We start from the raw sequence: 13,851 nt of genomic DNA, 5'->3' as shown, positions 1-13,851 counted from the left end.
ACCATTCCTATAAAAACGTAAAGCTAGCTTCTGAATGGTAGATACAAACAGTGGCGTTGCCGTACAAATACAGAGTATATCAAAGGAAGGGCTCTGTATTGATAGGACTTGGTCTCTGGTTTTATTTTTCTGAATTATGCCGGTTTAATAAGACTATAGTTATGTATTATATATGTGAAGAATGTGTGTGTTCTCGTTTCTTAAACGACAGATATCTTTATGCTCTCCACACTAGGTGGCGGCATACACCGTGGAGATGTGAGCCGCCAGTAACTTAAACAAAGAAGAAGAAGTTGTCTTACTGCTGTCTGCTTCTGCAACAATCCGAACGCGCTTCATTGACTAATTCTTCCTGATTAGTACTAAGCGCATCCAAGCGTTTAGTGAACTAATAATAATAACAATTAAACTTTTGTGCCCAGATAAACTCGTCTGGATGCACGTCGAAGCTTTTTAGACAACCTCAGCTTCGCTTGCTAGTCGCTAACACTGCGTTTGTTAGCATCATGGCGCTTTTTGGAGAACGAACGTGAGTTTCAAGAGTAGTTAGTCTCATCGTGCAACAATGTGTACAAAAATTGTGAAAGAAGAGTTCGAGGAGGAACTTTGTGGGCCAAAAGAGCACGAGCGACAACGTCACCGACTGGATGCGCGTTGCAAAAAGCCTCAAGTTGTGTTCCACGGAAAAGGTTTTCTCTCTTCTTACTCTCGCTTCTTTACTTTTTTGTTAAATCAGAAATAATCATTGACATGCTGTACTGTTATTTATGATTTTGTTTATTTTCATACAGCAATCTAATATAGTGCCAGAACTTTTTCAAGGGGTGACCAGGGTGACGTTTTAGTGAAAGGTGGCATTTGGCAGAGTGGTACTACGCAGCAGTAGTATGACGTCCATCTAGTTCCACGATCAACAAACAGATCATATATTGCTAAAACAAATGACAGACTGTGTAATAAACTACACACAACCTGCCTCACACACACCCAGAAGAATGCCCATCACACTCATAATCAAGCAGGAACGAGTCAAAGTAAAAAGCAACATTTTGCTGAGCTTAATTTACAAGATAATGCCATTTTTTTTGTCGTGGCTTTTACGTCTCATGGTCTACTAGTATCTCTAGAACGATGCACTGATTTGCTAGTTAGCAGCAAGTGATGAGTGACCAAATGAGGCTTTTGTGAAGCACCGAACCACTTGGATGAATTGCTTCGAAAATGGGTTTAGTTTGTGAAGCTTCAGTAAATAGTGCCCTCTCCTGGTGAAAAGCAAGACTGCAGTGGATTTTAAATATCTTTGCTTTGAAATCTTTACTGCACACACACGTAACGATACAGCAAACAATTATGTTTCCAACATTCGTACATATGCGTCGCATTGTTGTTTGAAGCGGTTACAAATTAAAGAGGAGCACAAGTAGTCATATGTAAGGACGCGTACTTGTATGTGCATCGCTCATGATAATACGTTCCCGTGGACAGTATTTTATTTTGAAATGGCCTGGTCAGAACCATCAAAAAACCCAAAACGGGTCACAATACCGCCTACGGATTAATTATTGATGATTTTTATATTGTTTTTTTCTTTTCAAATTCAGTTTGATTATTAGTTGATGGCGTCTACAGTGGATATAGAAAGTCTACACACCCCAGTTTAAAATGCAAGATTTTTGTGACGCTTTTATTGCAAATCAGTGTGGCACATTTTTGTCAACTTTATGTTGTTGTCATTTTTGCTGTTTTTCCCAAGACCGCTAAAAACCAAGAAAAAAACATATCTATAAATAAATAAATCTTTCAGCACACTAATTTCATGACTTTGCATGTGAGTCTTTTGACCTAATGAAACTGAGCAGTGGTTATTTGAAGCTAAAATGTATTTATATATTTCTCTTATGGGGTCATTAAAGGATCGCTTCTCTCATTTTAAACATTATTAACTCCATTTCGAGACTGAGCAAAGCACGACTTTAGCAAACCATGTGTTTTTGACATCTTGTATCCTGTAGACGTCGCAGATGAAGGTCTCCATCCTGAGTTTCAAGAGCCGATAAGATTCCACATTAAAGAGAAAGAGGATCCACAGTTGCCACCCTTTAAAGAAGAAGAGCAGGAGGATGACATCAGCAGGTTTCCATTCACCGCTGTCGTCCTGAAGAGTGAAGAAGAGGAAGACAAAGATCCGAGTGAGGAGAAGAGAGAGGCGGAGCTTTCAAGCAGCAACTCGCGTCAACACCCGACAACGGAAGGTGTTGAAGACCACTGTGGAGGAGCACAATCGCACAGCCCCTTCACTCCACTCTCAGACAGTGATGACATAACATTACACTCTTCTGACACTGATGGTGATGATGATGATGATCATGAACAAGATGACGATGAGCACGCTCATGTTGACATGACGTTTCATACTGACAAAAAGTATGCAAAATGTTCTGAGTGTGACAAATGTTTTTGTTACAAGTCATCATTGAAACGACACACAAGGACACACACAGGAGAGAAACCTTTTGTCTGCTCAGATTGTGGTAAAACATTCTCCAGGAAAGGAGATTTACTAACACACCAAAGAACACACACAGGGGAGAAACCTTTTGCCTGTTCAGTTTGTGGTCGAAGATTTACACAAAGTAACACTTTGACAGCTCACATAAGAACACACACCGGCGGGAGACCTTTTGCTTGCTCATTTTGTGATAAAAGATTCACTCAGAGGGCAAATTTAATAGCTCATATAAGAACACATACTGGAGAACAACCTTTTGTGTGCTCAGTCTGCGGTCAAAGATTCTCTATAAAGGCAAATTTAACAACACACACAAGAACACACACTGGAGAAAAACCTTACGCCTGCTCAGTTTGCAGTCAAAGATTCTCTGTAAAGAGGAATTTAACAAGACACACAAGATTACACACTGGTGAGAAGCCACTCAGTTGAGACTATTTTAATTTTAAATGTCAATGTATGTTTTTTAATAAGCTACCTATGTTCTGTTTGTAATGAGCGATTGATAAAATCAATGTTCTATTTGCTTTGCCTTTAATGTCTTCAGCTGTTCTAAAAAAAAAAATGTAGGTGTGCTTTTGGTTGTGTGAAGCACAGTTGCCTCGTGTGTGTGAAATGTGCTTTAAAAATAAAGGTGATTTGGCTTGACTGGTGAAAAGAGCAGCAGTGAAGCTGCAGAATAAATGCAACCAACTTAACTAATGACTGTTAAGGGAAATTCTCATATGGTGTTACCAAGAGAATTGACTCACTTGCCTTGTTCCACATATGAAGTTATGTGACATCTAAAATGGAACTGCTCACAAAGGTTTTCTTCCTTGCTCAGAAGGACTCGACACCTACTGGATCCTTTTCTATGACGTCTTTTGTTTGTTTGTTTTTAGATCGGTAGAGGTCTGTATTCCAGAGATTCCAAGGATTTTATTGTTTTCAATGGGCCGAAGGTCCGTTTGTAGTAATAAATGTTGCTTGACTTATATTATCTTTTTTGTCATCGTCTTCAATACTTTTTAATTGTAATTTGTACGCTAATGTTCTCTTTTTACTGTATATGACCAATGTATCAATAAATATTTTGGGGGGTAAACGGCAATCACATGTGTGACGTCACATCTAACGTGTCCTTGTCACGTGACATGGACCGGTGCAATACTGCTATGTATGGGGGTGTATCGGCACATAGTCGTTGAAACGAGCCGTCGAAAACACTCGAATGTGATGCGTGCACCATCAAATCTTATTCAATCGTTATTTTTTTATGTTTTTGTCAAACGAAATACACACCAGACGACAAACGTGGGAAATTCTAGAGATGAATACCACAGGATGGACACAACCGTCCGAGTTGAGGTTCAACTTCCGCTGCTGGTTACTTGTTTCCGATTTTTTTTTTTTTTGCTATGTGGTACACGCTTGACGCTTCACAATTCTTCCAGAATTTGTACCTGACGGACTGAAGTAAACACAGGAACTCCAATCAAACTTTACTGGACTTCGACATCATTCACGACATTTTCTTGTCCGGATGAAGCTTCCCTGACTAGCTTAGCTTAATTTAGCTTGCTAGCCGCTACCACAGAGCCGCTTCTGTTAGCTAACACATCGCTAACAAATTATCAAGTGTTGGGATCATCGTGTGAAAATGTCTTCAAGAGGCACAGCGACGCGCACGGAGGAGGTTTGTGGAGCAAAGGAGGAGAAGGAGCGACGAGGTCAACTGCTGGACGCTCCCTGCAAGCTGCCTCCAGTTGCGCTCCACGGAGCAGGTTTGTTCACTTTTTACTCTTATTTAGCAACTAGCTGTGTCTTTTCATGACGTTTTCATTTTGTTTTGCCACCACAAACAGGCTGTTCTCATCATTGCCAGCCTAACCCTAACCATACCCGGCAGAGCAAAGTTATAGAGGCGCATCAAGCATCTTCCACTTCTTGAAATGTGGAAAAGACAACTAATAAACACGTGAAACAAAACAGCTAGTTTACAACTACCGATTGGCTGCAAGAAATAAAATAAAAAATAATAATAAAAAAGAACAGAGAGGGATTCGATCCAAGAACCAGCACTTTCGGGATGGCCGTGCTATCCACTATGCCACGAGCTGGTACAAGTTCACTGGCGGCCATTACTGTATTTGTATTTGCAATTCTCGCGCGATTCACGGCACAATAACAAATAACGCAGGAGAGTTGCCGTCATGGCAAAAAATATCCACTTCGGCTATTGCGCAGTGTAAATGATCAAGTGAGCATGATGCTTGTTGTTTTGGTTGTGACGCTTCTTTAGCGTTTGCCAGATAGGAGAACTTTGAAAAGCGTGTGAGTTGGAAAACCTTAGATAACCTAACTGGAATAACCTTGGTCGGAAGACAGTGCCCTCCAGTGGCGAGATATGAGTGTGCACCTCACTTTTCCAACTACTAACATCAAAAATCACACACAACATGAGCCTTGACCCGACCGATGTCTGCTTGTCTTCTTGTCCTGCAGGCAATGGTGAAAAAACTCTCATTTCTGAGCAACAGGATCCTTCGTCCCCCCAAATCAAAGATGAGGAGGGGCCTCCACTCCTTTGTGTAAAAGAGGAGAACCCAGACCACTCTCACATTAAAGAGGACGTGGAGACCACCTATGTCAAAGAGGAGGAAGAAGAGCCACCCTCCATTGAAGAGGAAGAGGAGGACGGAGAGGATCTCACCAATTTACATTTGACCTTTGTCACTTTCAAGAGTGAAGAAGATGAAGATATTTGTCCAAGTGAGGATAATAGAGTAGCGGCGCCTCATTGCAACCGCTTAAGTCAACACACGACAACGGAAAGTAATGGCAGCCACTGTGGAGGAGCGCAATCGGGTGGCCTCTTGGCTCCACTATCTGACAGTGACGACATAACCTTGCACTCTTCTGTCAATGATGAGGACGATGATACTGAGGAGAAACCTTTTGCCTGTTCAGTTTGTTGCAAAAGATTCTCGAGAAAAACAACCCTAGTAACACACAATAGAACGCACACTGGCGAGAAACCTTTTGCCTGTTCCCTTTGTGGGAAAAAATTCATTGAGAAGGGACATTTAAGAAGGCACACAAGAACACACACAGGTGAAAAACCTTTTGCCTGCTCGGTTTGTGATAGACAGTTTTCTTTGAAAGTAGATTTAATAAGACACACAAGAACCCACACTGGAGAAAAACCTTTTGCCTGCTCAATTTGTGGAAGCCGATTCACTTTGAAGACATACTTAGTCAGACACACAAGAACACACACTGGAGAAAAACCGTTTGCCTGCTCAGTTTGTGGCAGACAATTCACTATGAAGACAGATTTAATAAGGCACGCAAAAACGCACACTGGAAAAAAACCTTTCCCCTGTTCACTTTGTAGTAGACAATTCACGATGAAGACAGATTTAGTAAGACACACAAGAACACACACTGGAGAGAAACCTTTTACCTGTTCAGCGTGTGGGAAAAGATTCTCGAGAAAAACGAGTCTGACAGCACACAAGACAACACACACTGGGGCGAACGGTTTTGCCTGTTTAGATTGTGATAAAAAATTCACCTTGAAGGTAAGTTTGGAGAAACATGCAAGAAGACACACTGGAGATAAACAATTTGTCTGCTCAGTTTGTACTAAAGGATTCTCCAGGAAGGCTCATTTAACAAAGCACACAAAAACACACGCTGAAGAGAAACCTTTTTCCTGCTCAGTTTGTGGTCAAGGATTCTCTCAAAGGGGACACTTGACAAATCACACCAGAACACACACCGGAGAGAAACCTTTTGCCTGCTCAATTTGTGGTGAAAGATTCACTTTTAAGTTAAATTTAACAACACACACAAGAACACACGCTGGGCGTAAACATTTTCCTGCTCATTTTGTGGCAAAAGGTTCTCTGCCCGGCAGGTGAAACTTAAGAACCCACACTTGGAACAACTATGGAGTTGCACTTTGTGCGTGCGTGTGTGCGCATAAGCTAAAAAATTCTCTCGTGAGCATCATTTTAAGAAAAACAAATGTGCTGGTGACCATTTGTAGCGGTTCTGTGGTATGGGCTCGGCCAGCTTGATTCATTGAGACAAGTCTGTCTACTTTCACACGTATGTCATGTCACAAAATATTCATCTTTGCTGCACAAATAACAAATCCTATGACTGATTTCATGACAACAGACTGAATAAGGCCCCAGCCTTTGATTTTCAGGCCGAGGGACGGTGGCTTGTGCGTGTGCCAGACCCCGACTGGACCGCACCTCATGGCCATGTTAAACATGTACAGTATGTTGCACGTAAACCCGATTGCACTTGTTGATATAAATAAAAAAATTAATTCATTAAGGATTTGCATCTTTCGACCTGTTTTTCGGGCCAATAGGACAGTCAGCGCACACAAGGTTTCATTATGGAGATTTGATACATATTTTCAATCTTTTTGTACTACATCTTCAAAAATAAGTTTAATTCATTCACAAATACAGTTGATATCACTCATTTAGTAAGCCCCAAACCAGCATGTTTTTCCTAATGAATTGATTTGTTTACAATTGATGTAACAGTGTCACTGTGATAAATATTGAAATATTAATTTGTGTAAAGTGAAAAGAAATGTCCTGCACGTCTTGAAATGAGGCTTCAAAATGGCGAAAAATCAAGCCATCGTCTCCACTCTTGAATTTTGTGGGCGTGTCCGCTAAATGTATGAAACCACGCCCCACTCAAAAATGGATGCCCCATCATCTAGCATCTTTCTCAAACTAACTTTTTGAGCCATGAAAATGTATCCGCTTGAAGATTTCATCCCACCAAATTGTCTGGTGCTGACCAGCACACCAGCGGGTTTATCGTTCATGTTCTTTCTCCGGTTAATCGTTAAAGGATAACTCAACAGGAAGTCAGACTCTTGCTCCACCCCTAAGATTTGAAATTGGCGCTCAAAGGGGGGTGTTACCCGGAGGCCGTTGGGTTACGAATGGGGGAGAGGGTTGGGCGTGGTCTGACTATGATTGACAGCAGCAACTCGCTAAGAAGACATTTAAGGAGGCGTGTACGAGAATGACGTGGGTGGCGGGGGCGAACACGTCATGCGGAACAAGTGACGTAGTATGTATTGTCTCGTGTAATGAGAGTACAAACGGCCAAATTGAGTTGATCCCAGTGAGTTACCTGAAGATGGCGCCGAACACACGGTTTTTGCCCCAAATTCAAGCTTTCAACAAACGTGCACTAAAATGTCGCAGTAATGACCAGGACATGTAGACCGCACTTGTAGACATCAGTTTATACAGTTTAGCAGCAAAAAAAAAAGTTGATTTGGTGTTGAGTTATCCTTTAAAACACTCAAAACTAAAGTCACAACCCTATTGTGTAAAAATGCAACAAGTAAAGCTACAAAGCAGGCTGATAAAGAAGTACTGTACAAAGTACTGGGAAAGCTACTCATGTACAGTAACGAAGTATTTACTCAAATGTCTGCCATGTTTCATCAACTTTTGGTTGACTTTCCTTCAAGTGTGTCTGTTATGTGGACCCACGCAGCAACGCGACGCAGTGACGTCACGAACCAGCCCGTCGACCGCTGACGTGCTCAGCTTGCGAACGTCACATGTCCAAACCCAGAAAACAGCTGAGTCGTGATTGGTCGTTACCTAAGCTCTGAGAAATGGTGATGTCATTTCCCGTCGACATCAAGTGAAACAATTTTAAGTTTTATTTTCTCTGCTAAAAATGAATAAATAAGCAAAGTATCCCTTTAAAAATCTTGAGCATGAAACTCGAGCGTTGGTGTCCTGTTGCTTTAAATAATTATGAGTAATATATTTTCGTAAAGGTTGGTCACCTTTTGCATCCAGGCAACTTTCCTCAGCATTTGTAGATTTCCAACGCTCCTATCCTCCAAATACTTCCGGTGTCGCTTGAATAGACCAGGAAAGGAAATTTCCTCGGCAAAAACGAAACCGAAAAGGAGCCTCATGTCGGAGATATGCTCCGTCAGTGTAGTACTACGTTATACCACAACTTGCTTGGCAGCACTGAGCACTACCGGAAGGCATGCAGCATAATTAAGAACAATGTTTGAAAGTTTTCTAATTAACATAATATCAATGCTAATTTCCGTTAGCCTGTCGATGGGATTTGCACATTAATGTTAGCATGAAGCTAACAGACTTTTGTTAGTCTGGTTCAATATTTTGGTGTTTAAATCCAGTATATAGTGGATACAGCAAAATGGTAATTGTCTTGACAAAAGTTGTATTCTTTGTGTGTCGCATAAGGCTTTAAGGTCAGCTGACCCTTGACAGCTGCTGTCAAGCAAATGTACGTAAGCAAATTGGGACGTTGGCTGGTGGACTTTTTCGGGGTCCTCAAAGACCGCGTGACGTCATAAACCCTATTCCTACACATGAACGTCGGTCTTTGTGTTCCGTCAGGGACTTTGTTACAGTGCACTTTATTCCGTGTTGCGTGGGGTGAGGGGCTGCAGACGAGTCCGCATAGCAATTGCGACCGCCGTGCGTGGACTCTCAAACCTTCCTTTCTTCCTTCCTTCCTTCCTTCCTCTCTTCACGTGCCGCGCGGATCGCCCAAAAGTCCCCCTCGCGTTGTTAGTTCTGCTTTGTTGTTGTTGTTTTGAGGATGTTCGTGACGGTGGAAAGCCGGCAGCTGTCGGAGAACGACCGCAGAGTTTTAGCCATGCAGGCCGGCAGAGTGACGTGCGCTGATCGTAATAACTGGTGAGACATTTTGAGGCATTTTGAGTCCTCTGCGCTCGGATAGAAAATCCAGATAGACCAAGTCCAAAAATATAGAAGCTTATAGTGTACGTGCATATTTCAATGTGATTTCAAAGCTTTTAATAAGGCTTCACTCAATTCTGTAGTCGAAAAACAAAAATATTTCATATAAGTTCAAGTTGCTGTTTTTTTTTTTAATTAAAATATTTAATCTTACCTTTACATTTATGTTATGAAAGCCCCAATTATGAAATTGGCTCTGAGCTGCATGTCTTATGATGGTAACAAACCAATCCGTGTAAATATTGGTAAAGAATGTGACGAATTAACACCGTTACCTGAATACAAGTGAATGGAAGAGATTCGGTTCGATCTGCACGGGTTCAAGTGAGGCATTGTGCTTCCTTGACTCGCTCTTTTGAGTTATTTTTCTGGCCAGCGCGAGAAGCACGAAAGACGCCTTCGTGATATTTATTGGACAGACGGTTGAACGTCAACGTGTGATGATTTTTGCCAAAACAAATCATGTGTGGAGGCACCGAACTTTCGTTGCCTGTTTTCTTCTCATCAAAGTATTTGAACTGCACAAATTTCTCTTTTTTGTGAAGTTGAATGATTACATCATTGACAATTTTGAAAAAAATAATAACAAATGTAAAAGATGATCAAAATGGACAATAATTGAATGTTTGTTTTCTATTTTTTTCCTCTTCACTTGCAGGGGTGGCGAGAGGGGGGCTCTGCCTCTCCTGCCTGCCCTGACGGCGCATCCTTGGCAGGTCCTGTGCCGGACGCCCGACCCGGTGGGCTCCTTCCTGCCGGTGGTCTTTGACTCCTCGCAGCAACTGGCTCCTCCTCTTCCTCCCGGGCCGGCCTCGCTTCCTCGGGCCTCCCCTTCTTCGTCCACGCGCAAGCCCGCCGCCCGCTGGGCCGCCAAGCCGCGCGCCGGCCCGCAGATTCAGTAAGACGCGAACAACAACATTATTGTTATTCTAAACCTGATTTGTGCACATGAAAGATCATTCTAAGGACCATGCACTAGTGCGCTTTTTTGTCCTCACTAGTTGAATGACTCATTACACTTCTTTACATATCTGTCTTACTAGGAACCTTTTTTCCCCTCTTATCAGGATTTTTGCATGAATAGCTTTCAAGCTGCGTGAGCATTTACTAGTACATTTTGTCCTCAAAAAGATTATTCCACTCACTAGTAGAACAACTCGTAACGTTTTCCCCACTAGTATCAGAGAGAGTGAATAGCTTCCCAAGCCATTTGAGCATTTATTTGCAATTAGAGCGCTACGTTGTACTATATGGTCCCCAAGTCCTCACTAGTAGAACAAGTGTCTTACTAGTACGTAATGGGTTTTTTTTTCCAGCAGTTGACCAATGTCAAGGATTGTGTATCAATGTACAAACAGCTTCCAAGCCTTGATGTCCATCTTAAAGTCCATGAACTAGTAACCTCTTTGCCATTACTAGTAAGCCAATTCAACACACTAGTAGGACAGCTAGAGTGAAATAGTAGAACTAGTAACACCCCCCCCCCCCCGCTCGTTCTTTCCACTACTGTCTGGAATTTCTGTGCAGTTACATGTTACTAGTGTGGGAAAACGATGCTCTAGTTAACATCTGCCCCTCACTAGAAATACTAGTAGTATTAGTAGTTTAATAATGCCACTAGTAGCTTTCAGTTGTGCCTAGTGTACAATTATTGTCTCACTAACATGCAGTTGTGTTGTTGTTTCCACTGTGTCTCACTATATAGCGAGCACAAAGAGTTCACTAGTGCATGGATGATGCAGTGCACTAGTAGAATTTGAACTAAATGAATCAAGTTCTGTGCAGGAACGTGACATCTTCGGTGAAGCTGGGTTGTGATCTGGATCTGGAATTCATCGCTCGGAACTCGTGGAACGTGCAGCACCTGTCAACGGTACCGCGAAAGAAACTCGTTAATAAAGACCTGCTCAATATTAGGAGGCTTGTTAGCAACATGCTAAGCTAGCTTCCAGCGGTGGTGAACGTACTCAACACTCAATACTTAAGTATTGTTACAGAAATTTGTGTAAATGAAAAATGAAGGGTTTAAAAAAAACGAGACTCCGAAAATCATCTTCCTCTTCGAATACCCTGCTGGCCCGGCTGCCTTAGAGTGCCTCGTTGTCTACCATGAGTGTGCATATGATACGGGAGTTGGCGGAAGAGAAGGGGATGGGCTAAATTAGCTGAAAAAATTACCAAAAAAAAGGATTGATTTTTTTTCTGATATGCCAGAAACTCGTGACATTTGTGTAGAAGTTATTGTAAGACGGAGTAAATTGAGTATTTGTCAATCTTTAAATCCGAGCGTTTATACGTCGAGAGACAATAAAAGAAGTTGCAAAAAGGCTGACAGGCTGGTTAGCTTGCAGGTTTGGAGGGTTGGATGGCTTTTTTTTCCCCCTCCCAAGATCACCTGCTTCCACAGCAACCCTTGACAGCAAAAGTAGAATTTTGCCACTTGGTACATTTTGTCTGTCTTTGCACTTGGACTTCCTGCTGTGCGTCAGGTCTTCAAGTCGCTGGTCATGAAGATCCGCAAGCCCCAGACCACGGCCAGGATCTTCCAGTCCGGAATCCTTTTCTGCACGGGAGCCAAGAGGTCTGCCGTTTGTCCGTCTGTCTGTCTGTGATCAGTTGAGTCAGGACTTTTGTCGTCCGGCAGCGAGGACGAGTCTCGGGTGGCCGCCAGGAAGTTTGCCTTCAAAATCCTCAAGCTGGGCTACCCGGTGCGCTTCCTGGACTTCAAAGTGCTCAACATCGGCGGCACGTGCAAGAGCTTCCCTATCAACCTGGAAGATCTCTTCTTGGCCCACCAGGATCACTGCAGGTCGGCTCAAGTTCTCAACAGAAGGCCCGTTTCGACGGCGGCGTTTTGGGGCCATGTAGAAATATTTCACGTAGCGTACTACTCGGATGTTTGTGGCGATACTTTTTGCTCACGTTTTCAAATAAGCAAATTTGCGACTTCAAGTGGCAAATTTGTGAGAGAGAAAAAACTTGGAACACTTTAAAAAGTCACAAATTTACAAGTTTTTTCTCTCACAAATTTGCCACAAAAGTCGCAAATTTATGATTTTTTTTCCAGAATATGACTTACCCCCCCTCTAAAAAAAATAAAAATTACACATGGCCCTAATAACGCGCCGTCGTACTTTTGTCATCCCGACCAACTCATCAATTTTTCTCCATTGTACTAAAAAATGTGTCGAGAGTGAACCAGCGTGCGTTCTCATAACGCTTTCTTAAAAAGTTTACACTCTCGTCAAGAAATGGGAGATAAAACCTCATATAACATTACTTTGAAGACAGACGCATAAAAAAAGACAACATTGCTTATTTAAGCAGTAAAATGTTCACCCAAACCTTACCACAAATCAGCTAGCTTCATGCTAACATGCAATGCGTAACGCTGCAGATAGGCTAACGCAAATGAGCATCGACGTCTCGGGGTATCGGCTGCTTGCTGCTTGAATATGTTTCGATATTCGTGTCAATGTTTGTGTTGCTTCCACTTTCTTCAGTTACGAGCCGGAGCTGTTTCCTGCGCTGCAATACAACTTTCGGCCCGGCATGACGGCGTCCATCTTTTCCTCGGGCTCCGTCTCACTGGTCGGTAAGTGCACGGGACACATGGACGTATGAAGCCAATAGGTGGGAAGAGTAATATACTATCATAAAATAATGAAAATCGTGTTCAGAGCAAAAACACAATCGCTTCCTCAGTTCAAAGTTCCTTTTTAAATTCAAGAGTCTCAATAAGTTTGAAAAGATTGTACTAAAAGCTGTTGAAGTAATTCAAAGTCGATGTTTCAGTTGTTGGAGGTAAATATTGGAATGATGCAAATATAAATTGTAATAAATGTCATTCACTTGTATTAGTGCTTATTCGCCAAGCCTTTTTTAAACCTCAAATATAGTATACTTTTTTTTTTAAAGCCCGTTTTAAATAAGCTCCTGTCTGAAATTTCATGCCAGGCTATTAAAAATCCTCATTCAGACAAGAGAAACGCTTTGATAATGACTATTAATGGATTATTAAAAGAGAACGAAGGCCTTGCTAAAGCTGACCGCGCTCCACGTTTCCGGTTTCCTGTCTGATCGATGTGTCGACTCGCAGGCGCTAAAACGGAGGGCGAGTTCTACAGAGCGTTCGGCAACCTGGACGCCATCTTGACCAGCTTCAGGAGGACGTGAAGCCCGTCGGCTCGCCCCGTTTGTGATGGTGACGTTCTTGGTGTTAGCATGTAGCATTAGCCACGCCACTTTCATTAAAATACATATAATATATATATATTCAGCATTACATCATATGTCATGATCCCACTAATAGCTTGACTAGTTAGTATCGCCAACTTTGCTGTCGTCGCGTCAACGGTCAAACTGGAGTAAACTTCGATTGAGTTAAGTGTTGCTTTGATGCTCATTTATTTATTTTTTGCTTGAATGATCATCAACAAGTACAAGTTACATTGTGATTGTTGATGTGCACCTGCTGTCTTCATGTAAAGATGTAATAATAAAAAGTCAAAGGAAGAAAAAGTGTCCTTTGTGGATCCGCCACCAGATGAC

At 42.1% G+C, this 13,851-nt stretch overlaps 1 protein-coding gene and 2 pseudogenes across 3 annotated transcripts; all 3 read left to right on the top strand.

The window, feature by feature from the left end:
• Positions 1–288: 288 nt before the first annotated feature.
• Positions 289–3,486, top strand: LOC147176551 (uncharacterized; annotated as a pseudogene). The gene is made up of 2 exons (XR_015094362.1): positions 289–689; positions 2,013–3,486. The product of XR_015094362.1 is annotated as an uncharacterized LOC147176551 (transcript).
• Positions 3,487–3,898: 412 nt separating this feature from the next.
• LOC147176550 (uncharacterized) lies at positions 3,899–6,486 on the top strand (annotated as a pseudogene). Its single transcript, XR_015094357.1, has 2 exons — positions 3,899–4,275; positions 4,997–6,486. The product of XR_015094357.1 is annotated as an uncharacterized LOC147176550 (transcript).
• Positions 6,487–8,917: 2,431 nt separating this feature from the next.
• On the top strand, positions 8,918–13,814 carry LOC147176549 (uncharacterized). The gene is made up of 7 exons (XM_086071250.1): positions 8,918–9,237; positions 9,959–10,198; positions 11,086–11,173; positions 11,790–11,881; positions 11,945–12,109; positions 12,804–12,895; positions 13,400–13,814. Exons 1-7 carry the CDS (start codon positions 9,140–9,142, stop codon positions 13,474–13,476), a joined length of 852 nt encoding a protein of 283 aa, XP_085927376.1. The 5' UTR covers positions 8,918–9,139; the 3' UTR covers positions 13,477–13,814.
• Positions 13,815–13,851: the final 37 nt, after the last annotated feature.

This window comes from Leptonotus elevatus, chromosome 3, assembly GCF_054856555.1.
Source record: "Leptonotus elevatus isolate MCC_2025b chromosome 3, RoL_Lele_1.0, whole genome shotgun sequence".
NCBI lineage: Eukaryota > Metazoa > Chordata > Actinopteri > Syngnathiformes > Syngnathidae > Leptonotus > Leptonotus elevatus.
Note: the sequence above shows the minus strand (reverse complement) of the source record. Positions and strands in the feature narration are given on the sequence as shown.